The following is a 26823-nucleotide window of genomic DNA, read 5'->3' as shown; positions in this document are numbered from 1 at the left end:
GGCATAATATCACATGGAATTTCTCACCAGTGTGGTTGGATACCTCTCCCTCTGGACAGGGGATACATTCATAGCAACAGACAGGCTTTCCTTCCATGGTTAATTTCCTGAACCCAGGAAGACAACTTGGGCTGCATTTGGATTGTGGAGGTATCTGAGGATGGAGAAAAAAAATCTGAATTAATTGAGATAATCCTTAGTTAAGGAAGCCCACAGAAGTAATCAGTGGGCTGATAACATCAGCCGAGCCATGCACAAAGGAAGCTAATTAGGGAGAGAGGGGTTGAGGGCATTTTGGTAGAGTAAATAGGGCTAAGGTTTGTAGTGAATAGAATAATGTGTGATTGGGAGGGATATTGTTGGATGGGATATCTAAGGAAGTGTTATGTGATTGGATGATCTGTTAAGAACTCTGATGATGTGATTTGGGTGGGAGTTTGTGAGGTAGAGAGGAGATGGTATGTGGTGGGAGACAGGATAGGAGCTGAGGGGAGAGTTTGTGATTTATGGATGTAAGAGAGTGTGTTTGCATTTTTTTGTGCCCTCTCTTCCCATCCTTTGTTGTTTTCTATGTGTGGATCCTTTGATTTATGGGTGGGGCTTTTATTGGTGCTTTGTGGGTGGGGGGAGGTTGCAGCAGTGTGGATAAGGGGGTCATTCCAGGTGGATACTCTATTTGTGAGGGGTGAAGAAATATCTTTGTTGATGTCTCCCTCTCCTCATGAGTAACAAACAGAAAAGAACCCAAGTGATCCACAGTGAAATGGTAAAGCCAAAAAGCAAAAACGGAACTGTGGAAAAGATGTTCCTGATTCAATCATTTATCGTGTCAATCAAATGTCGCAATAATACATTCAAAGAGTGAAATACACATATGTGTGAGGTGGTGCGAACCCAACACAGTCCATGTTTCGATGAAACCACCTTCTTCTGGGGGGTCCTAAAAAGTGTGAGTATGTGTTTGAGAAAATTGAAAAATGAAACAAAGATAAAAAAATTGAGATATATGAATGAGTGAATATGAATTGAAGGTGGAAGAGAATGAAGTGGTGAGAAATGTGGTTGAAATACACTAATTTACACTGTTCACCACTGCAAAGTGCATAGAGGTGTTCCTGTACTGCCACAGCCCCTGTGGCAGTACAGGAAGGCGACGCAGTCGCTGAAACTTGTATCCTAGTCAGGATCACATTTGATGTGCTAATCAAGGACTTGTTGGACTATTAACATCGTGTCAATAAATGTATACGTAACTGTTGGTTGGTGCAGACATTTCTCATGCCTCTTTTTTTGTCATTTGTCCTGGACCGAGGTCATCCATCTTCTTTTTTCCTTGTGAGTTATGTGAGAAAATTAAAAAATAAAACAAAAATTTTAAAAATTGAGATATACTCGTATATGAATGAGTAAAATGAATTGAAGGTGGAAGAGAATAAAGTGGTGAGAAATGTGGTTGAAGTACACTAATTTACACTATGAAGTGTGTAGCTAAGGTGTAACGTGAAGGAGAAGTACCAAGAGAAAGTTGTGAGCATACACTAGTACACATTGCTGATATATGCACATAACTTATTTGAATGGTAGACCTAGTCAGCACTGATAATTGGCAATTAAGACCTTATAATTGAAATTAATTGAAATTGGAAGTTATATGTGCAACTTGGTAGGTATGATTCTATAAAAAAAAATATATGCACCAATTGTAGTTTGAGATGCTGAAAAGAAGGCAGACTGTTGGTGGTGTTTTAAGTCATTTATTTATTTGGTTTTATTAACCCCCTTTATGAAGAAATCCACCCAAGGTTGTACAGTGGTACCTCGGTTTACGAGTGCACCAATTTGCGAGTGTTTTGCAAGACGAGCAAAACATTCGCAAACTTGGTGCCTCGTAAACCGAGCTTGCCTCGCATATGAGCACCCCCCCCCCCCGCAATCCGGCATCCCCCCAGCGATCCGGCATCCCCCCGCTCGCGTTGCCCCCTCCTCCACCGCGATCCTACTTCCCCTCCCCCGAGCAGTGAATGATACCCTTTACCCGACTTGGCACCAGTGCCGGTGCCCGAAGATCACCCCTCTTCTGGCGCGGCCTAGGCTGGGCAGTGCATCGGAGATCCTCCTTCTTCTGGTCTGGGCTGGGCTGGACTGGCTTTGAGCATTTGCGCATGCTCAAAGCCTTCTGGTCTCGCTCTCAATCTCGGAGAGAGCGAGACCAGACGGCTTTGAGCATGCGCAAATGCTCAAAGCCAGTCCAGCCCAACCCAGACCAGAAGAAGGAGGATCTCCGACGCACCGCCCAGCCGCGCCAGAACAGGGAGGATCTTCGGGCACCGGCACTGTTGCCAAGACGGGTAAAGGGTGTCATTGACTGCTCGGGAGGGGGGAAAGTAGGATCGCGGTGGAGAGGGGGCAATGTGAGCGGGGAGGGGGATGCTGGTTCGCAGGGGGGGGAAGCTGGATCGCGGTGAGGGGTTTGGAACAGCATCAGATTCCTCAAGGGGGGGGAGAATGGAGCAGCGCCGGTAGCCTCGTGGGGGGGTGGAGGAGGTGGAACCAATCAAAGCAGTTTCCCTTACTTCTTATGGGGAAACTTGCTTTGATATACGAGCAATTTGATTTACGAGCATGCTTCTGGAATGAATTATGCTCGTAAACCAAGGTTCCACTGTATATGCAAGTTTATAGATTATGCACCAATATATGCATAACCTAGACAGAAGCATTAAGGCATGGATTTATGATCACACAGCATTGCTTAGAATTAAATTTATAAAAGATAGATACACCTTGCAGAATCACAGCAGTTTGTGCCAATTTTTTAGATGAATTATATAAAATCAGGCCTGTAGTTGATTTAACATGTTGACCCATTTTATTGGAGTCCATTTTGAAAAAGACCTTTGTACTCTCCATTGGTTGTTTACTACATCGATTACTTCCATTCCTTTAATCATTCAGTTCACACCTGCCAACAGTCCATCTATCTCTACTGAATAGCAGCCATCCAATCCAATCCTTAGTCTTATTTGTCAGCTAAAAATTTATCAAATAAATATGGCTTCAGAGTTTTTCTAAAACATGTCAAAGAGGAAAGGAGTCTAATTTCTGAAAGGAGGTCACTCCAAATTTTTACCAAGGCAATTGACATAGAGTATGAAAGCCTGCCCAAAGCTCGAGTATCTCTAATTGAAGGAAATATTAATTTAAATGTATGTATTCCTCTGGTTGAAAGAGGTTGTTGAGCGTTAAAACAAAGAGTAAGCAATGGGGAAAATTCCCATATAAACTTTTAAATACAACACTAGCACATTTGAACTGAACCCTCCAATATACTGGGAGCCAATGCAATGTTCTCAGTAATGGAGTAACGTGATCATATCTACTCTTTTTGAAAATCAATTTAGCAGCCTTTTTCTGAATAAGCTGTAACCTCTTTTAAGTTATACTTACTTAAACTGATGTATAGAGAATTCACATAGTATAGAATTTGATAGGGCAATATCAAACGATTTATGGGGAAATGATCAAATTGTTATGGGCCTAATTTGGGGAGTCAGATCCATTTTGTTGGCCCCAAAAGGTTGCAACCCTGGGTGTTCACCTAGTCTTGTCTAATGGTGGGATCAGACTTCTACGAACAAGTGATCTGTTATACTACGCATGAGTAGTGGCCCAATCTGCAGATGAGCTTTTGGGGATAAATTCTATATATGGCATCTAAAAAAATAGATACCATAAATTCTATTCTATAACATGGACATTAACTTTTATAGCACACTACTCAAAATGGGTATATCTATTGTAGAGAAATGAGCAGGTCAGGGCATCCCAGAAATTAGGTGCATGTTACAGAATACTTGGATTTCTTTACCCAACTGTCATCAATTAAGTACAAAGATTTACACAAAATTTCAGCAGGCATAAGTCCTCTTGCCCAAAGTAAGACAAGGGAATCCAATCTAGGCACTATTTTATAAAGGGGGATCAATTTGGAACATCTTTTCTAGAATGCCAGTTTAGTATGAATCTTCTCAAATTTCTCTCAATACGTGCATGATTCAATGTTTTCTATCTTGTTTTAGTATTATTTTAATCTGACCTCCGTAAATGTGCTCTCCCAAATGATCGCCTTTTCATAGATGGTGAATTCCTTCTCTGGTGGAGCGTAAGGGTTATAATGTCCACAAATTGCATTACTACGTATCCCATCAGGTCGAAATACTGTGCTGATAATATCATATCCAATGGCAAGATCACCGTTCTCATCAAAAAATATTTCATCATCCAGAATATTCTTAAAGTGGAGGTTCTTCAGATAATGATGAAGCTAATGCGAAGAGAAACAATATTATGAGTGAAGCTTACTGCAGAGATATATCCCAAATGGGTCCGTCCACTCCCAGAATGATATATGTAGCCCTATAGCCGTGCCCTCCTACTGCAAACTGCCAAATGACATTCCTACTCCCACTTCATAACGAGCCACTGGAATTGATTGCCCCACAGATTAGATTCCTTGAAGAACTCCTCAACTTTAGAAAAGTAATAAAAACATACCTCTTCACCTAACTCCCCTGCCCTTGACTGATGGATTACAAAGAAATGTACTTGTATATTGGCACCAGCTCCCCAGTATATGTCATATAAGGAAAACTTGTATTGAAAAATCTTTTACTATAACTGGCATCTAACCTGTAAACTGTCTGTTTGTCAAGTTAAGATCCACCAATGAAAACAAAAACAAAAACAGTGGATACAGATGTTCTGGAGATAATTTATTAAACACTGACATATAAAACCATGAAAATTCAATTAAAAAAGTACAATGATAAAAAATACAGTGATAAAAATCCAACCGGACCCTACACGGTCCGTGTTTCGGCGAACACGCCTTCCTCAGGGGTCCAATGGTTTGCAAACTCACATATAAAGAATTGGACTGAAAACAGTCTATTGTCTTTAAACATGTGAGCAAAGAACACTGCAGACAAGCTAAAGTAGCAAAAAAATGCAGTGTTCTTTGCTCAAATGTTTAAAGACAATAGACCGTTTTCATTCCAATTTTTTATATGTGAGTTTGCAAACCATTGGACCCCTGAGGAAGGCATGTTTGCTGAAAAACGGACCGTGTAGGTTCCGGTTGGATTTTTATCACTGTATTTTTTATCATTGTACTTTTTTAATTGAATTTTCATGCTTTTATATGTCAGTGTATAATAAATTATCTCCAGAACATCTGTATCCACAGTTTTTGTTTTTGTTTTCATTGGTGAATTGCTTTCACTGTGGATCATTGGGTCTCCCCATTTACTTTGTTGTCAAGTTAGGAAACAACCTACACGGTAAGGATAACTATGGAAAATTATAATCTGTTTACTGTATATTATGGGGCTCACAATCAAAACTTAAATACTTCTAAAAACCTTCCCAAGTCAGCACTTGGATAACCTAAAAATCAGGTCGTCCAAGTGCCAATAATCAAACCAATTTTCTGGAAGTGTCAAGGGACATTTTATGCCTCTGAATGCTGATTAAAGGGGTGTATCTAGAGGAGTGGTTAGGGAAGCATGTGGGTGGGATGGAGGATGACTTATACTTAGTCATCCTGCAGGATTCGAAGGTTTTACTAGACATCTTGGATGAAACTTAAACGTAGTGAGTTAGATATTATAAAAACAGGTATAAATGTCAAAAAGGTATCCAAAGTGACAAGATAACCACTGAAGAGATAAAGTAAAGACTGCACCCACTCCCCCAGTATTCAATGACTCCCACAAAGATCAGAATAAAAAAGTACGTACCTTTCTCCAGAACATCAGCATCTGTTATAGGAAGGCCTAGTAGAGCTACACAGAGGTGGGGGTGGGGAGTGGGCTAGTAAACCATAGAGAGGAGTAGCAAGTCCCATAAACCACTCTAACAACTACATTCATGGTTAAAAATGTAAGCCTACCGACCCCCTAAACACTATTCTACTGCCATATAGGTGCCACCTGCAGCCATAATGGCTATTGGGGTTGTAGACAGGTAGATATGGTGGGTTTGGGAGGGGCTCACCATAACCTATAAGAGAGTTCTGGTAAGATGTTTATCTGGAACCCTTTTTGAGAAGTTCACAGCAGTGCCCTTTAAGGAATCCCACTGCTCTGTTGCTATTACTGGGTGCCAATCACAAACATACAGGAGATCACAACTTCCCAAAACTTGGAAAGCAAGAAGCAAACAACAAAGGTGACTCTTGCTGCCCAATCACTTTATTTTGTAGAGACAACATGATCATGTTTTGGCCCCTAAGAGGTCTGAAATGTTGGTTGCAATGGGAGTGTTACAGATCCACTTCAACAGTCAGTACCTGCATATTGCTCTATTAAAATCCATGCTGTCATAGGTTAGAAATTCAGATGTTGCTGCTAAGTGATGCATAAGTAGCTGTTTGGTAGCAAAGAACGCAATATAGATATTGAAGAGTGTGCCGCTAATCTCACATTCATTAATAATGTAATATGGATATAGAAAAATGTGTCACTTTCCACACATTCTTTAAAGAGAAACAAAAGAGATTACTCTTTCATGTCTCTTTAAAGAATGAGTGGAAAGTGCCACGTTTTTCTACATCCATATCGTGTTTATTATTAATGAACGTGAGATAAGCGGCACAGTGCTATTGAACGGCTCCTTTTGCATTATATATATATATATATAGTATATATATGATACAAGTTTACGATATGTTTGTATCCTAACTTGACACATATACTAGGAGTCCTATTCTAATATACATAGAAGAGCAAAATCAAAACATATGTCTAAGTCTACCTACTCCCCCTGAACTTCCTATCCTAACAACTCCACCCTGATACTCCCAAACCCCAATACTTCACCCCAGCACCCCTAAACTCACCTCAACCCCAGTACCTTTCAGACTAGTCAGAGGGATGCCTACTTCCTACAGTTGGCTGGCCTGCCTCTTCAAAACTGCAAGCCCCCCTTCTCAGTGCACCCAGGGATGTATCAGGGAGGGGCCTAAGGCTCTGATTGACCCAGGTGCCTAATGTCTCACCCATAGGATAGGTCATAGGCACCTGGATCAATCAGGGCCTTTGTACCCCTTCCCAATGCTTCCTTGGATGCAATGGAGCAGCAAAAGATTCAAATTGGCTGGATACTAGACATCCCTCCTGCTGATTGGGGTTCATCTGTCCACCACACCTGGCTCAGCTGTTTATAGCAGGAAACTTCCCCCAATCAGCTGACCGCTGTCAGCTCAACTGATCAGGGATATATACCCCTGACAGTCAGCGTATGGCTGCTGTGGTCTAGTGGCAAAGATGTAGATTAGGGTTTTCCAGGCCTATATTTCAGCCATCTATTTTGGTTGATTAGGCATGATTCAGTAACAAGCACAGTCAAGTGATTGACACATGAGCGGTTGCTGCTTTTAAGATGGCCATTGACATGGGAAATAGTTACAGAATCCATCTCAGAGTCAACTAGCTCCAGAACTTCTGGTAGTCCAAAAGAACCTGAATATTAAATACTGTCAACTGGGTTAGACCCAACACTGAAAATCCAGGTTTAATTCAACCTGTGAAATTTAAAAAAAAAAACTCTGAAAAACTGCAGAATAAGTATTACCATGTAGTTTCTGTCTTTTCATTAATTTCATGTCTCTGATTTTAGGCATAAAGCATCTGTGTGACTATACAAACTTTTCTGCATCCTGCTTCCCTTTCACATTGAGCAGTTATCAACCATCACATCCTCCTGAAAATAACTTTCCTCTAACAAAGAATATTACCTTCCACTTCAAAACATCCACAACTCTCCCACTTTCTCCAGGCCACATAGTGTTATTTCCTGAACTAGAAGTGGCCATGCCATGCAGTGCGTATGCCAGGCCATATACAGCATTGTAGATGTTATAGCTTTCCCCAGAGTCTATGACATCACAGTGTAAGATGTACTCAGATGTTTCATTATTACTGCAGGGTCTTTGGATGCTCTTGGGACACTGGTCATTACATAGGTCCTTCCACCACATCTTTAAGAATGAATTACTTGGAAACACAGCAGGATTCACCTCACGGACAAATCTGTGGAAGCTTGGAATATTCTTCTTTGCCACAGTGAAAGCTAAGGTGCTTTTCCCATCAGAATTGTCTGAGGGCATGAAAAATAATGAGTCAGCTGTGATGATCCAGATCTTTCCATCTATATCCCAAAGGACTGAATGTGTTATAAACTCTTTGTAGAGTCTATTACAATACAAAATAATCACTTTAGTTGAAAATGTCTGGATGTTCTGGTAAATGTTTTGTACATTTTGATATTTTAAAGAACCAATATATTTGATGGTTTCTATGAATTCAATGCAACCTCCGTTCTGCTCAATCCCTTCTCTCAAGATCTGCACAGCCCTCAAGCTGTTTTCATCATCACTTGTAAGGATACCGACCCAGGTCCAGTTGAAATGCTTCAACAATTTGACTATTCCAGCACAGAGGTGCAACTCAGTGGGGACAGTCCGGTAGAAATAAGGAAACTTAACTTTGTCACTCATGACAAGATTCCCTGAGGTGTAGCTGATCTGCTGAAAATAACAGAATGAATTTATCACCAACTTAGTCATTAAAAAAAAATCATATTTCAGATATCAGATAGTTAGAGCATAATGCTACTGTAAAGAGCAGAGGAGAAAAAGCATGAAATGTTAAAGCCAAATGTTATACAGTAGCAGAAGAGCTGTACTGAGATCTCAGGGAGAAACAGAAGAGAGCAAAGGAACTTCTCCCTTCCCTCAAGTGGCTTTCATCACTGCTTCCAATGAAATTCTAAAATTAAAGCCTCATCCTGGGACCCTCCTCCAGCTCCTCCAACTCCACAGACCTTTCATTTATTTATTTCAACAAGGCAGGAACAATCCACTGTAATTCTGCCCTGAAGCTTCCCTATCACAAAAATGCCATAAAACCTAAGGGTGGAAGGTTATTTTACATAAAGTAGGTTAGCAAACTCGTGCAATAATCTTGAAATTGGGACTGGTTAGATGTGCATCTGTATTTTATAAATAGTGGAGTAGGAGACAGACTTTAGAAAAACATCTATTTCTGTCCATCCCCAATCCATACCTAAACAGCTAAAAAATACATCCTTATAAATTTACCCCCTCTTTTATAAAGGTGCGTTAGATGGTTTAGTGTACGTACACTAAATGCTAACGCATCCATAGACTAACATGCATTTGTTAGCGATTAGCGCATGGTTAGTGCATGCTAATATGTAGCATGCACTAAAACGCTTAGCGTGCCTCTGTAAAAGGACCCCTTAGTCAACTTTCCACAGATTAGAAGTAATTCTAAAAAGAGCCACCAAGCTGAAGGTGGTAAGACAATGAAATAAGGGTATTCTAATCATCGCAGATTTTAATCACTGCATGATGTGACAGTTGAAACTAGAGATGTACCAAATAGCATATTTCTCTATTTGACTGAATATGAATAAGGAAAAATGTGATTTGGCATAATATGAATACCAAATAAGAATAATGTACTTTGAGCTTTGGCATAAGAAATAAAGAAGCAACATGAAATTAGAGCTCAAGTGTTTATTTCAAAAGGATTTTTAGTACAGTAGAGCTTTGAATTTTAATATTCAAATTTAAATCACTATTCAGCTGAATATGAATAATGAATCTGGGGCCAAATAAAATAAAATCTGAACATTTGGTACAGCCCTACCTGAATTATTTAATCTACTGAAGGTTATTTATGCTTTGAGAACAAGTAGGTTAGATTACTGTAAGTCTTTGTGGTCCTTTTATCAAGGTGCGGTAGGGGTTTAGCGCACGGAATGCCGTGCGTTAAACCACCTACCGCGCTAGTTGCTAATGCCTCCATTGGCCAGGCGTTAGTTTTTTGCTTGCCGCAGGGGTTAGCGCGTGATGAAATGTCCGACACGCTAACCCCGCTAGCGCGGCTTGATAAAAGGACCCCTTTGGTTCAAAGAGTGTAAAATCAATCAAATAATTGTAAGCTATTAAAAAGGGTAAAATAGTTTATCCGGTCAAATGTTGCACTTAGATCCAGTGAAAGAACTTCCCTGCCAGGTTCAAACAACTGATGAATGAAGTCAGTTGAAAATGTGGCTAAAAACTCCTTTATCAAGGGTGGAAAAGGTTGGTTTTCTGAAAAAAATTGTTAGTTTTTCAGTGACTACCTTTGCTGCAATATTTGATACAACACTCAAGGTAGGGTTGCTCCCTGGGGCAATAGACTGACATTATCGTGTTCATTTCTTATGTTTCTTTCCCAATAATTCCTAAGATTTTGTTGCTTCTTTGGCTTCCAGCTACTCAATAGAATATTTCAACCAAGATGATACCTAGATATTTTGTCTTGGTGGTGCTAATGTGGAACATAGCATCATGTAATAGAAAATGACATGGGGACAAATTTGACCCCCATCCCTGTAGGAACTCAATTTTCCTGTCCTGTCCCAGTGAATTTTGTTGCTATCCCTGTCCCTGCCCCATTCCTGTAAGCTCTGCTTTAACCACACAAGCCTCGAACACTTGTGTTTGAGGTTTGTGCAGATGAGGACAGAGCTTGCAGGAATGGGGCAGGGACAGGAAAGTGAGTTTCCATTGGGATGGGTAAAAATTTATCCTCTTGTCATTCTCTATTTGGGTTATTTTTTTCCAATGGGCATCACTTGGCACTTCTCTAAAGTATATTTCATCTACCATTTATGTTTCAATCTGGAGTTATATGATTTAATATGTTTAAATAATGTGTCATCTGCGCATACTGACATTCGTTAAAGCTGCCTCTCTTTTCCCTTTCCATAGGCGGGTACAATTTTGGAAAATACAACAGTCATTAACAGGAGCTTTAGAATTTTTACAATCCCCAGACATTTTTCTTTGCTACAAAGGTATTATTTCTCACCAGGTCAGTGATAAGAATTTTAGAATAAATGCTTCCTTTTTTGATTGTACATTGTATTTGGTTTATAGTATAGTATAGTATTTTTACTGGCTGAGGATCTTAGAAGACTTTTTTCCCCTGTGTGGAATCAAAAAGATGACAGTCATGGAAGGGGAATGGACATTCCAAAAATGTACCCGCACTGTTATAGAAAGTGCCCAATTTGTGCATATACTCCCTCAAGAACACTAACCCCCTCTTTTACAAAGGTGCGCTAAGCGTTTTAGCACACGCTAACTGATTTAGCATGTGCTAATTGGTATAGTGCATGCTAAACGCTAATGTGTACATAGTATATAATGGACACATTAGCGTTTAGCGCGGGCTAAATTGATTAGTGTACGCTAAATCAATTAGCGTACGCTAAATCGGCTACCCCACCTTAGTAAAAGGACCCGTAAGATCACAAAATCAAAACCTTTAAGTAATACCCACACCTCAACACAGTCCTCCATTTTCTCGGTCAAAGCACCACAATTATGGAACTCCATCCCCTCTTATCTCCACGAAGAAACTTCTATGGATAAATTTAAGTCGAACCTGAAGACTTTTTTAATTCAAGGATGCATTCGATTTATGAATTTCTATCCTTCTCCATATCTCCTGCACCAATGGAAATCTTCCCTTCCCTAATATCTTAACCTTAAATGTCTTTCTTTCCTATACAAAATTGTAGTAATACCCTCAAATAGAGAGTTGCACGGGGACAGAAATCCTACCCATCCCCACCTGTCCCTGTCAGGATCCTCTCCGTCCTCACCCATCCCCGCAAGGAATTACCTCCATCCCCTCCCATCCCCATAAAAAGCAGCAATTACTTTTGACAGGATCATCAATTCCACAGTTTCTTTTCTGTTTGCATTGCGTTGCTGTTTTCCTTGTGGAATCTCTTTGGTGGAACCCTTTTTTTGTTTTCTGTTATAAATCCCCTCTTTTACTAAGGCTGACATGCCCATTATATTATATGGACGAACCCTGCTTCCAAAGCCTTCCATCCCCATGGGAGTCCTGTGGGCCAGAGGGGGATCCTCGTGGGAGTCCCGTGGGTTAGGGGGGATTCCTCGTCGGAGTCCCGTGGGTTAGGGGGGATTCCCATGGGACCCCCGTGGGACCCGCGGGATTCCTGCAATTCCCATTACCATGCAGACCTCTACCCTCAAACCCCTTCTAATCAAAGTAATTAAATAATGTTATGTCTGTCTGTCCAACCTGTAAGTGCTAATATTTATTTCCTATTTTTATGATTTTATTATTATTGTACACCTAGAACAAGGGTGTCAAACTTAATAACATAACAGGCAAAAATTTAAAACACAGGCTGTCATGGGCCAAATTTTTTATTAAGATACTTAGTGGTCCTTTTGCAAAGGTGTGTTAAGCACACTAACTAATTTAGTGCATGCTAAATGCTAACATATCCATAGACTATAAAGGGCACGTTAGTGTTTAGCGTGCACTAAATCAGTTAGCGCACACTAAGATGCTTAGCACACCTTTGTAAAAGAGGGGGGTTAGTCTTAGTACATAAAACTATAAGAATAGCCTTAAAGGGTCAGACCAATGGTCCTTTCAAGTCCAGTAGCCCATTCTCATGGTGGCCAATCTAGGTCCTTTCTCACCCTGTGACACCATATCACTTGCCATCCTCATGCATTAATCATGTTAGAACATATTCTTCGCCTCTGCTGAGTCAGACCACAGGTCCATCGCGCCCAGCAGTCCGCTCCCGCGGCGACCCCCCAGGTCAGTGACCTGTGAGTGATCCTTTATTTTAGATATTTTGTCCTGTGTAGTATCCTCTAACTATACCCTTCAATCCCCTTTTCCTTCAGGAACTTGTACAATCCTTTTTTGAAACCCAAAAATCGTATTCTGCTCTACCACCTCCTCTGGAAGCGCATTCCAGGTATCCACCACCCTCTGCATGAAGAAGAACTTCCTAGTATTCATTCTGAATCTGTCTCCCTTCAATTTTCTTGAGTGCCCTCTTGTTCTTGTTTCCCCCACCAGTCTGAAGAGTCTGTCCCTCTCTACCTTCTCTATACCCTTTGTGATCTTGTAAGTTTCTATCATGTCCCCTCTAATTCTCCGTACAGTGCCCTACTTTTACACTGGGATTGAGTCCTGCTTGCAAATGGGTACTGAGACAGTGCAGTGAGGTGCTCTAATGATTAAATATTTGCCCCCACTAATTATTTACTTACTTGCAGATCTTTTCAAAGCTGTTGTCTCTAAATGACTCTTTGAATATGTGGTGTTGCTGATTATTGATTTCTCTTAGGAAGATTTATAAGGAGAGTGTGGAGTAAAATTAAGATGCCCCCTGACCTGTGGATATCGGTATATTCTGGACAGGCTAGAAAGCTCACTCGATTGCTCAGCTGGAAGACCTTCAATGACAGCAGCCAGTGTACCAGATGTTTTACAGCTGTAGTTTGGGATCCCGGGTTCCAATCCTGAAAATATGTTTATAGCAGCTCTGAACATTAAAAACCGATTGTTGTAAGGTTCATAAATGTGGAATCCCAGTGTGAGGTTGGGTAAGAGCTCTGAGCTATTGTTAATCTCCTTCACGGCAGACACAAATGCCAGGAAGTTATAGTAGTTCAAGGATATAGGACTTCAAGGAGAATAAATGATATATAATATGAAATTAACATTAAACTATAAGATACAGAAATATATACATTAGTATAGAGAAAAGTGAAATAGGATTATGAGAAGGGTTGGAAAAGGTACAGGTCACCACTTTACATATTGATATGATAATAAGATAGAAATGTGTACACTTCATATTTCACTAATCTCTCTCTCATTTCTCCATGTTGTTTTTTTCTATTCTTCAGCCCATACCTGCCATATTGGCAGGCCACAGCAGGTAACTGCATAGCCTGCTTATATGCATACAGTCTTAATCACTGGACTCTAGCACTTCTGTTTTTCTGACCATCCATATGCATCTTACTAAATGTAGAAACTGACAACCCAAGAGCCAGTGGAGGCTGATTGAAGAAGCAGAACTAAGGTGACATGGAACAGCTGAAAATATCAGTGGAGGTTTCCAGCTACCAGCAACAAAAATGAAACCAAAATCATGGTGGAACAACTGAAAATGCTAAAGGAAGTTCATATTCACCACAGACCAAGATGTGATTCAGAAAGCAAGAAGACAGGACAGGCAGACAGGAAGAGAAGGGGAAGGGGAGAAGAAGGCAGAGTGGAAAGAAAAGAAGGGGTAAAAAAGAGGGAGTAAAAGAGAAACAAAGAGGAGATAAGGGAAAAAAGAAGGAAGTGAGTTTTGGGGAGGAGGAGAAGGTAGAAAGCAAAGAGGAAAGGAGAAAAGAGATGAGGTGGAAGAGGAGTGAGTATAGGAAGGGGAGATGGGAGTTGGGAGAAGGGAAAAAAGGAAAGGAATGTAGGGAATGACAGGCTGCTTCCTGGAAACCTATTCCCAATAGTCCTCCAGAAAACCACCCCTTCTTCTGTTAAAAGTGCCACATATTAATACTACTGAGGAAAGTCTTAGTTTGCAAAAACAATAAAACACATGCATCGGAAAATGCATGTTTTTGAGCTCTTCAAACATTTGCAAATATATTTACAACATTTGAACAATCCCCAAAGCAAGCTTTCATGTGTACTCCACCTCGAGTGAAAAGTGATTTAAATTCAAAACTCATGAGTTCACTTAATTTTAAAAAAAATTGTTAAAGATTCTACTTTATTTGCCACCATTTAGAAAAATGATGACAACTGAGAGAAAGGGGAACAAACACTCTGGATGCTGCAATCTGTAAAGCACACTTTTTTTTTTTTCTTTCATTGCACAGTTGTAATACCATAGTAGTTTATATATCATTAATTCTTGCATCAGGGGTAAAAGTCATTTCTGTGCATGCATTAATAATAATAATAATAATAATAATAATAATAACTTTATTTTTGTATACCACAATACCACAAAACAGTTCAGAGCGGTTTACAGGAGATGAGAACTGTACATATGCAATGAAGATACAGAGAATTAGTTATCAAGTGTATGGTATAAACCAGTGGCAATTACAAAATGAATGCTTTGGGGCTGGAGCTCACCGCAGTGCTCTAAATTTTCAGGCAGGCCATCCACATCCAAAGATACCTATAATATGTACTTATTTATATCTGCAGTTCATGAAGTAACCAACTAAAATAAAATTTGGAAGCATATCATAAATATGGAAGTAAGTCATGACTCTACTTACAAATCAAGTCCATCAAATGAGGGAGTAGTTGTGAAGGATGGATTAGCATATGGATAAAAGGTTGCCATAGTTACAAGTCCCCCAATCATGATGTCCCCATCTCTATGGTATCCTGGTTGTGGTTGTATTGATGAGTAGTTTCCGAGTATGCACTGACCCTCAGCCGCATTACACTGGATGTCACAGAGCATCACTAAAGCCAGAACCAGGTAAGCTTCCATCATTAAGGCTGTGAAATAGGTTCTCCTGTGATATTGCTCTGTATTGCTATTCCAGTTGTTACATTTGAGAACTGAGGCACGAAGATATAGAGTTCTTGATGATGTTATCAAACTGAATAATGGGTAGAAATAGTTAAGTCTGGACTTAGTCTGGACTTAGTCATACCTGTGCATTTAGACAGAAGGTGAATGAGGAAATACTGAGAAATTGAGCTGATCACCCTATTTCTAGCTGACCAACACCTGAATACCACATGGTCTCCGTTGGATCCTGCTGCTCAGCCTTAAGGGACATCTCCTGACATCTGCATTTATTTAAAAATATGGGATGTTTCTTTTAAATATAACATAATAGATTATATGTCTTTGTTAAAACAGAAACAAATATTAATTTGATTGCAATGTTTCTGCAGGATATAGTTTAATAATATAACTGCATAATATGGTTGATAATAACAGGGAAAAGTTCATTCACTCTGCAAAGTTAATGTGTCTATTCTTCCTTGGAACAAAAAGGAAAGACTTCTCAGGAAAGAGGTCACAAATGCGGTTTTGAATAAAGTTCATCTCTCCTTTCTGGGTTCCTTGAAAAAGACCATGAAACATGGCCCATGTCTGGACCTTGTAACATGCTCAAACTAAGCAGGATTTATACATCCTTTTTTGCCATTGAAAAATTCAGTTAGATATTTCAGAAAAATACCTTATTGTATCACTTAATAGCCATACATAGTGATGGGACGGTGGGTTCTGCTATAGGAGCTCCGGCTCTTGGTCGGATTACACATATTCTGAGTGTATGCCTAAGTGCACTTTATAGCAATTGAACTTTATTCAAAACCATATTTGTGACCTCTTTCCTGAGAAGTCTTTCCTTTTTGTTTCATATACTTATTTTGACCTCTCATCCCTTAAAAAGTCCTTTGAACAATCATCCTCATCGTCACTTATTTTTGACTTATTCTTCCTTGGATACACCTGAGATTCCAGTTAGTGTGACTGATATGAAGTATCTCTCCAGAACAGTCTATTGTGTCCCCTTTATTGGTAATCTATCACCCAGTATTACAGAACACATCCAATAGACTCTTTTTACTAAGCTACTCCATGCCTTCATTATCTCCAACCACGAGATGTTATTTTAAGTAAAATATATCTGCTTGATACAGTTATTTATAAGTTCTAATCTAAACAGATAAAGCCAGAGTGATTCGAATGGCAGCCAGTGTAGTTGGTGGTAGAAGGGGGTGACGTGTTCCCATTTCTTTAGGTCGAAAATGAGACGCACGGCGGTGTTTTGGATTATTTTTAGTCTCCTGGTGGTTTTCTTCGTGGCGTTAAGGTAAATGATGTTGCAGTAGTCAAGAATGCTGAGGATGGAAGATTGTACCAGTAGGCGGAAAGAGGTGTCGTCAAAGTATTTTTTTTATGGTGCGCAGTTTCCATAGTACGGAGAAGCTTTTCCTGACCATGTGGTCAGTGTGGCTTTCTAAGGATAAATTCTTGTCCAGAGTGACTCCCAGAATTTTTAGGGTGGATTCAAGGGGGAAAGTAATTCCTTTCAATTGAATTGTAGGCTTCTGATAAACCTAGTTTAAGTTCCAGAAAGACTGGCAGGAAAGGCACCCTAAGTCATCCAATGAGCTTTCTCTGGATTTCCCAGAGACATGATTTGAGAGAGGATAGTTTAGAAGTGATATCTTGCTCTAAATAACACTCTCCTGGTCTTAAAACATTGCTACAATCAGCTCATTCTTCAGACCAAAGGTAAATCTCATAACTTACACTGGCCCAACTTAGAAACAGAATCAAAACACAGATCAGACCTGAATGTGGCTTCTAGTTCATAGGAAGAGGAAGTAGCCAGCAGCACAATGCTGACCTCATTGTGACATCATCAAGGTACACCTGGAAGGTAGATATGCCACAAGTAAAAGACAAGCCGGGAGTTGAACCCACAACCTCTGGAAGATCAATACTGCGCTTTTACTCACTGAGCTACAGCACCTTTCACTCCAGTGTCTCTGGCTCCCCTGTCATAGCATACCTTAGTGATGTGGTAAGGTATGATCTACTTAGCTATCAAATCACAATCGGTTGAGACAAAAGACTGGTAGCTCAATGGTTTAAAGCACTGCCGTCACATATGCAAAACCCATATTCTTAGGTATGGTTCAATAAATGTAACATGGAGTCAAATTATGCTGTTTTTTTATGATCATCTCAGACCTGCTAATGACCCTGGGGAACAGAGAAATAGTTAATGGATAATCACCAAAAGAAGAAATCAGTTTTCCCTGAAGATACCAACCGGAATGTCTCTAGGATACATCAAAACACGTACACCTTCCTACAATACCTGTCCATGCCCTCTGATGTTTTAGTAAACTCTTCTATCTGTTGCCCTGTGCGGATATTGCATAGCAGGAAATCCATTCCTACCACAATGGCTTGTAGCTGAGAGCAAATGAATGTATGTGATGCACAATGCTGATGAAAAACAACAAAGTCCACATACATACATACTTGTTTCAGAGCTAATAGGAAGCTGTGCAAAAGAGGGATGGTGAGGGTGGGAGTTGAATCGGTGACCTTGAGAGGTTTCACAAGGTGCATTAACCTGGTGAGCCAGAAATGCTTTTTTGAGCTGATTGTGACATGATAGGTTTATACTGGTTTATATGTTTCCTGTGTGGGTTTCTCAGATGTATAATCTAACAATGCAGCAGGTGAGGGTAATGTTATGCAACTGTAGCTAGATGAGGTGAGATGATATGCAATGTAAGCAGAAGGCTATGTGTGGAACGGAAGAGTAGTGAAACCCAGGTGTGTAAGAAGGAAAATATTTCCCTACAAACCACAAGATGGAACAATACCACCTTGTCCGTCCTCCCTAGTAATGCCATCTTCTTAATTATGCTATTTGCAGGCTCTGAGGTCATGTCATTGGACCGGTGAGCAAATGGGAGACATAACAACCCCTAGTTCCCCCCCCACACACACACACACCAGTTTGCTACCCCACTTCTTACCTTTCCAACCTGGCCCTCAGACAAAGATCAATGTGATAAGAGTGATCCATTTACAGCAGTACCTAAGGAAACAATAATGCCTGTGCACTGCTCAATGTATCAGACTGGGCCCTGGCATTCCTTTGGTAAGTAATCACAACATCCTTAAATGGTTTAAGATTGTTATTGTAGAAATCTAAGGAGACCAATACACCGCTCATCTGTCATATCAAGGAAGTTGTCCCTGGGCCTTTATACCCTGGGGGCCCGTGGTCGGCATCGGCCTGGGCCTCTGCCTCTAAGCTGGCCACGCCCCAGGAAAGGGGACAGACCCCTTCCTCTGCGCAACAATCTATCGTGGGCAACTACACATACGACAAACTCCAAGTAGTCAGCCATCTCTCAAACCAACACCAGACCAAAAACACCAATTGACAAGTACACAACAAAAGGGAGAAGATGGGGGACAGGAGTAACAGTGAGATCACAGCACAAAGTTACAATATCACAGATCAAGCACCAGAAGCACGAATGCACAGAAGTGTAAAGGAGACAAAAATTTGCTGTTTTACAGCCCTCTATATACTATACACGTCTAATTAACATCTGACGCATAGACGTTGTTAAATCCTACTTTGTCCCGCATAGGCGTCGTATGCGGAAAAATGGCGCCATTTGCGTTTTTTGCGATCAGCATCATTGCGGCTTTATGAACACGCCTAAGCGGCGCTGAGTGACATCATGCCGTTTCAGCATTGTGAAGTCACAGAATCGCCGATATTTACAACGCAATTCATTCTATGATGGCTGCTAGGAGAAATCCTAATTTTGGGGAGCAGGACTCCAGGCTCCTAGCCAGCCTATTCCTACCCAGGGAGCACCACTATTTTAAGGTGGAGGGCAGAAGGAGGACTTTCCTCCAATACCGTGCCTCCTGGGAACGTCTAACCAGGAGGTACAATAGACTGGCCTCCTTTCCCAGGAATGTAAGTATTCATATTCAAATGATCAAAGAATAAAGTAAAAATATTTCCTTTACATAAATCAGTACAGAATATTGCTTTCTTTTTAAATCCCCCCTCCCCCCAAGGTGGCAGAGTGGGATGTGAACTACAACCTCCAGTTCTTAATCATGGTCATTCATATAGTGCACCTTTTAAACTTTGTGTCACATGTAAGTGATGCCAAACAGCTCATTTATAGTACAAACTTATTTAAATATTGAAGTGTGCCTGCCTGATTACCTATATGTACCTGTAATTTCTCTTTGCCATATGTATACAGCAATATATCCCAGCACACCCTCAGCACCTTGAACTTGTAAGTTCATAACCATGCTGCTGCTTCTCATCCTAGCCAACCCAGTTAATTGGCACACCAGGATAAGAGAAGAAGCCTGAATGCATTTATTTAAACTATTGCCATAATGGTTTACAAACCTAAATTTACTCATGTTGCTTCCTATAGCCCAGGATGCAGCATTGTGGCCTGCTAACGTCCATGTGTGCTCCTTATCCTATTATCACTGAAGGCCAGCAAAATATGTCACCAATTTTTCTGTGTTATAGAGATCAAGACATAAATAAGAGTGTTAGGTCACAGTGAGATATGACACTCATCCTCTCTCTCCCCCTCTCCTTCTCCATTATGCAGATGGAGGACCTCCGCAAACGTGGCCGGCTTCTGAGACGGGAGGAGCAGGCTTTTCTCCAGGGGGTGCGGCGTGAACGTGCCGCGCAAACTGGTGAGTATTAATATTGGAAACCATTCAGTGAGCACAGTACACATAACCTCTTCATGAAATCATCTTAAGATAATAAAACCCTAATCCGCGCATGCGTACTTCCACCCCGTGATCCCGTTTTCCATGAGCTGTAGGGTTCTGTTTACTTTTTGGTGTTTGGTGTGGCCTGCTCCCTGCTCGCCTAGCCGTATTGTGTACAATACAGCAAGGCGAGCAGGAAGCAGGCCACACTGAAGCTTAGAATTTAACTGCACGCACGCACCTGGGTCTCTTCCCTTTCTCCCGGATGTTGGCTTGAGGCGGCTGGAGGGCAGATGCGAGGTAAGGGGTGCTGCTGGACAGGGGAAGGAGATGGGGTGGAAGGAGATGTACATAGATGGATCAGAAGCTGGTTGGCGGGTAGGAGACAGAGGGTGGGAGTGAAGGGCCACTACTCGGACTGGAGGAAGGTCACGAGTGGGGTCCCGCAGGGCTCAGTACTAGGGCCGCTGCTATTTAATGTATTCATAAATGATCTGGAAACAGGGACGAAGTGTGAGATAATAAAATTTGCAGATGACACTAAACTATTTAGTAGAGCTCGGACTAAAGAAGACTGTGAAAAACTGCAAAGGGACTTGAACAAACTAGGGGAATGGGCAACGAGATGGCAGATGAAGTTCAATGTTGAGAAATGTAAAGTATTACATGTGGGAAACAGAAACCCGAGGTACAACTATACGATGGGAGGGATGTTTTTAAATGAGAGTACCCAAGAAAGAGACCTGGGGGTGATGGTGGACTTGACAATGAAGCCGTTGGCACAGTGTGCAGCGGCTGCTAAGAAGGCAAATAGAATGCTAGGCATCATCAAAAAGGGTATTACAACCAGAACGAAAGAAGTTATCTTGCCATTGTATCGAGCAATGGTGCGTCCGCATCTGGAGTACTGCATCCAATATTGGTCGCCGTACCTTAAGAAGGATATGGCGATACTCGAGAGGGTTCAGAGGAGAGCGACACGTCTGATAAAAGGGATGGAGAACCTTTCATACGCTGAGAGATTGGAAAAACTGGGACTTTTTTCCCTGGAGAAGAGAAGACTTAGAGGAGATATGATAGAGACTTACAAGATCATGAAGGGCATAGAGAGAGTACAGAGGGACAGATTCTTCACACTTTCAGAAAATAAAAGAACAAGAGGGCATTCAGAAAAGTTGAAAGGGGACAGATTCAGAACGAATGCTAGGAAGTTCTTCTTTACCCAGCGTGTGGTGGACACCTGGAATGCGCTTCCAGAGGGCGTGATAGGGCAGAGTACGGTACTGGGGTTCAAGAGGGAATTGGACAACTTTCTGCTGGAAAAGGGAATAGAGGGGTATAGATAGAGGATTACTGCACAGGTCCTGGACCTGTTGGGCCGCCGCGTGAGCGGACTGCTGGGCACGATGGACCTCAGGTCTGACCCAGTAGAGGCATTTCTTATGTTCTTATGTTCTTATGGAAGAGATGGGGGATGGGAAGAAAAAGGAAGGGTGGCCTCTGCTGGACAGTGGGACAGAAAAGAGGTGCTGCTGAACAGGGGGAGATAACACAAAAGGGAGAAGGACTGCTGCTGGATAAGGGGAGCAGTGAAGGGGTGATGGTGGACACAGGGAAGGTAAAAGGAAGGGAGAATGGGTGGACAGCCGAGGAAAAATAAAGACAGAAATACAGAAAGCGGCTAAGGAAAGAGATAGACAAACACAGACACATATATATTCTAGCACCTGATAATGTAACGGATAGAGATTTGCCTGCATTGCCTTCTTGCTATGCAAATCTCTCATGCATATCCTGAAAGCCTTTTCTACAAGGAGATGTTGAGGACTGCAATTTCCCACCCTCTGTCTTAACATCTCCTTTTTTCAGGGCAAAATGTGGGCAAGGTGTAATAATAGAAATCTAGTAGAACTCATTGTCTGTTGTCAAGACTTTTAAGATTGTGATTCTTACCTCACAAATAGGTACTGCTTCAGCACAAGTAGAGCTAGCAGCAGGGCTTGCAGACGTCACCGGGTATTGCCTGTCTCCTAAATGTTTATAAAGATCCGTTTAGGAGGTGCATGTTTTGCAGTTTTATTAATATTTCACGTAAAGAAAGCAGTAAAATAATGCCATGTTCAATAGTTTACTTCACCTACCTGATGGTATCCCATTTCCTTCCTGTCTAGACGAAGCAGCAGCTGCACCCCCTGAGAGTCCAGGAGCCGGCCACGAGGCGGCCATGGAGCCAGAGGAGGGGGAGGCTCCGATGGCAGAGGAGCAGGAGGCTCCGGTAGCGGAGGAGCAGGCCCGGGAGGAGGAGCAGGCCCTGGAGCAGGCAGAAGCCTGGGAGGCAGATGAAGCCGAGGCCCAGGAGAGGGCCGAGGCCCAAGGCGAGGCCTGGGCGAGGGCACTGCCCAGAGGCCACCCATCCCACACCCCTTCCCCATCACACCCCTTCCCCCGTCACACCCCTTCCCCCTCCTCTCCGCCCCTTCTATTTTTAGACCCCACCCCATCCCCTTCCCTCTCTGGCTCCCCCCCAGAGCAATATGACCAGCCTCAGGAGGAGGCTGGCCTCCTCCATGCACCCTCCAACCTCTCCAACCCAGACGGTTCCAGGATTAGGGGCTGTGTTGGAGAGGTTGGGGAAGATAGAGGAGGCTCTGATCACCCAGATTCAGGAGCACCAGTCATTGATGGAACGGCTGGCTAGATTGGAGCATGCCCATGGACTCCAGGATGGTGAGGGAGGGCATGCGTCCAGCCATGTGCCACCGTCCTCTCAATGACTGGCCTTTTCCACACCTCCTGACTCCTCCTGATGTAGCTCAAGCTGCTCTTGGGGGGGGGGGGGGGCACCCACCCACCCTCTCTGTCCCACCCACCCTCTCTGTCTCTGTCTCTCTTCCCCTTTGTATATAGTTTTAGTTTGGAAAGTTTTAAAATATATTTTATAATTTTATTAAAAAAGTTTATATTGGTTTATAGGTTTCCTGTGTGGGTTTCTCTTTGGAGGTAGTGCTGAATGGATCCTGCCATTCCCTTTCAAATTAACAAGGTGACTTAGTAAAGGTGTATAGGCCCTGATATTTATAATCTAAACATATATAAGCACAAGGTGAAAAATGGTATATGATTTTAATTGGACAGGCCAGGAAAACAGCATGGAAGATGGATTGAGACAATGAAGAGTTGATTGGTTAATTTCTCTTTGTAAAAGAGAGCTTAACACTCATCCATGTACAGTTCTCTCATTAAATACCTGTGAAAAAAAAAAAGTGTAGTTAATTAATCACAAGGGCAAAGAAAGGTTGCATGATATAATTCTCACCTATTTTAGTTGTTGGTACTTGAGCTCTGGCCTCTTGGAAAAACACAAGGCCACACTGTGCTAGGGACAGATAGCTTTGCTCAGGGTGGGGGGGGGAGACTGAAAGATACAGGCAGCGGCCAAGGAGAGAGAGATAAATGTATAACTCAGGTATAGTTCTAACAGTCAAATGAAGAATAGTAGAGTAAGCTTTCTCACCTACAATCGTTTGGCCAGGTGCAAGTTGGTGTGCTGAGCTGCTCTTCTGGTTGCTCTCTGGTAAACACACTGGGGTGATGAGCATACTCAACCTGAAATTAAGAATAGAGAGAAACATGTTACAAAGACCTATGTCTCCAAAATTAAACACTGAAGTTGTGGCTGAATGTCACATCACAGTCTCCAACACACACCTAGAAGTAACAGAAGTGCTAACATACCTTTGGACTCCTTATTAAAATAAACAGCTACAGCTGACCCCTTTTTATAATAAAGATGCCTAACCCATTAGGCACTCATTAAGAGTTTTCCACCTGAACCATGTACACTGATTTGATGTCCACTGAAAGGCAGTGTCCCCCCCCCCACATAACACACCTGACCTATTCTTATCATTAGAACCATTAGAACCATTCCTCAAATGATTTAAACTGTCCTGTAATTTGATTCTACAAAGAATGAACTTTAGCTCTATTAGTAAACCCTCTCAGATGTGTGAACACATACATTTTACTTACATATCCATTTTGCTACCACCATAATTTCTACCAGCATGAGTGCTCTTACAACAAACACACCTTGACTTGAATGTGTTATCACTCTTTTTTGTCAGCCCTGTGGAATGGAGAGTAGGGGGGATATCAGAGGTAGAAGAACTATTATAAACAATAACACACAATGAAAGTCCATAAAAAGAAGTCAGTTCTTGCTGGTTGGTTTCTTTGGTTCTATCATAGGGACACTTAAGTAGCTTACAAAATATCATTCTCACCTGGACTTACTATCTGAGCTGCTAGCAAGCTGCTTCTAGAAAAGATAAAACAACATATTAGAATGACATGTAGCTGTTAATGGCTCTGTGGAATAGAGAGAAGTGAAAGGCAAAGATAGGAAAGCAAATTTAAAAGACTAAGACAGAGTAATGTCTCAAACATCTGCATAAGCGATAGGACAGAATAGAAAGGAAACTCTGCTCACCTGGACCTTCTTATACCCACTTAACCACACCCACCACACCTCATTGATTGTCCTATGTTCTATAAGTATCTTGAAAAGCTGGCTGCATCTTGCAACTCTATGTTTTAAACAAAGTTCGCTCTATGCCTTAAAGCACTGCTTTTATCCTCCATACATCAGGGGTTCAAGTCTTGAATAAGGTTTGCAAATAGTTTATATTACTATTTCAGGCAGGAAAACTGGTAACTTTTTAACCATAACAACAACAAAAAAGGAACAATAGTGAAAGTTATAAATATCTTTCTAGAGCGGCGCTCAGACTCCAAGAATGGAACTTGAAAGTTCAGCGTGGGGACCTAACCCCTACAGAAACTTTCAGTGAATCTTTCATTGCACCGTCTACCAACTAGATCTTCAACAACTTCAAGGTCATTTTCAATGTGGACATTGCACTATTTGCTCCCATGCTCTTGTTACAGACTGTATTCACCATCCTACCTTATTCAAGTCTCATACTCTTCAACATCATACGGACTGCAACTCACAGGGAGTTGTTTATATGATCTAGTTGGTACAGGACCTGAACTAACTGAACTGCTGGAATCTGAACTGGGGTCCTCACCTCCGGACCCACTAGATGTCTGTGCGTATGTGATTTTCCTAGGTTGGCGAAGGCGTTTATTGCGATCCATCCAGGGGTAAACAAACCCCCGGATGTAATCGCCCTCATCCCGTTTGAATTTGCCTATTTTAGTTTTTCTAATGTCTGTTCTAAATTCCTCCATTTGTTTTTTTAAGGAATCTATTTTGGTTACAAAATCATCTGGTGGGAGGGATCGTGGGATACTGAGAAAGCTAACCAGAAAATAAGTATAGAAACCCGACCAGGTCGTGCATGTGCAAGACCGGAGGGCTAGGACTTTGATGGTAAGATAGGACTCAATAGGAAACCAAGGTGGCATGGGGGCCCCTTCTGGTGATTTGGACAGGTCGTGACCTGTTTGGGCCGCCGCGGGAGCGGACTGCTGGGCAGGATGGACCTATGGTCTGACCCGGCGGAGGCACTGCTTATGTTCTTATGTTCTTATGTTCTTATGGTTCTACACTTTGTATGGCAGTAACTTTATCTTGATATTCAGTGTTATATGTTCTTAATTCATGTTTGGTGGTATCAACAATAAGCAACATTAAGTCATGAAAACACTTGTTCAAAATAGCATTCCATTTCTCCAAAAAATTTCCATTGTCAAGAAATAACCGGGGTTCTGTGCGCATCCGTAGTCCCCTAGGAATACGCTTGGCCCGACAATACTCAGCCAGCGTTGCTGCATGTAGTTCAGCCCTAATGATTCTTTTTTGTAAATATGCCAGCTGGTCCCAATCCACTGTAGTATTAGACACATCTTCCTGGGTGAACAGCTTGAAAGAGGAAAAAATGTTGTCTGCTTGTTGTTCAGTGAAGGATAATGTGGTATCCCAACCAGCAGTTGCCATGTTAAACTAACCCAGATAAAAAGTTCTGGTGCCCAATATCAACAACTGGGTAAATGAGTAAACTAAATATTGTTCCAAAGTGAGTATAACAAAACAACAACAAAAAAGGAACAATAGTGAAAGTTATAAATATCTTTCTAGAGCGGCGCTCAGACTCCAAGAATGGAACTTGAAAGTTCAGCGTGGGGACCTAACCCCTACAGAAACTTTCAGTGAATCTGTCATTGCACTGTCTAATTTGAAAGGTTATAAAATAACTTCATGAAGTGGTAAATAATTATTAACTCTCAAAAAGTGCATAAATGTCCAGTGCAATGATAGATTCACTGAAAGTTTCTGTAGGGGTTAGGTCGCCACGCTGAACTTTCAAGTTCCATTCTTGGAGTCTGAGCGCCGCTCTAGAAAGATATTTATAACTTTCACTATTGGTCCTTTTTTGTTGTTGTTTTGTTATACTCACTTTGGAACAATATTTAGTTTACTCATTTACTCAGTTGTTGATATTGGGCACCAAAACTTTTTAGCCATGCCTTTACTTCAATATATTTTGCTTCAGCTTTTATTATCTGCCTCCATTGTCTAATTTTTAATGCAACCTGTTCTGTCTCATGCTGAACACCCTCCCCCACCCCAACTTC

At 41.5% G+C, this 26823-nt stretch overlaps 1 protein-coding gene across 1 annotated transcript in view; it reads right to left on the bottom strand.

Annotated features, from left to right (window-relative positions):
• LOC117346236 (vomeronasal type-2 receptor 26-like) overlaps nucleotides 1-26185 on the bottom strand; it is a 40047-nt gene extending 13862 nt beyond the window's left edge. Inside the window, exons 1-6 of the mRNA XM_033915641.1 lie at nucleotides 25796-26185; nucleotides 23735-23826; nucleotides 13311-13602; nucleotides 7796-8584; nucleotides 4097-4324; nucleotides 28-154 (exon numbers count right to left, since the gene is read on the bottom strand). Of these exons, the coding sequence (XP_033771532.1) occupies nucleotides 28-154; nucleotides 4097-4324; nucleotides 7796-8584; nucleotides 13311-13602; nucleotides 23735-23826; nucleotides 25796-26185 (1918 nt within the window). The remainder of the gene's footprint in view (nucleotides 1-27; nucleotides 155-4096; nucleotides 4325-7795; nucleotides 8585-13310; nucleotides 13603-23734; nucleotides 23827-25795) is intronic.
• Between the last annotated feature and the right edge of the window lie 638 nt (nucleotides 26186-26823).

This window comes from Geotrypetes seraphini, chromosome 12 (assembly GCF_902459505.1).
Source record: "Geotrypetes seraphini chromosome 12, aGeoSer1.1, whole genome shotgun sequence".
Taxonomy (NCBI): Eukaryota; Metazoa; Chordata; class Amphibia; order Gymnophiona; family Dermophiidae; genus Geotrypetes; species Geotrypetes seraphini.
The sequence above is the reverse complement of the archived record's forward strand: the minus strand, read 5'-3'. Positions and strand labels throughout refer to the sequence as shown.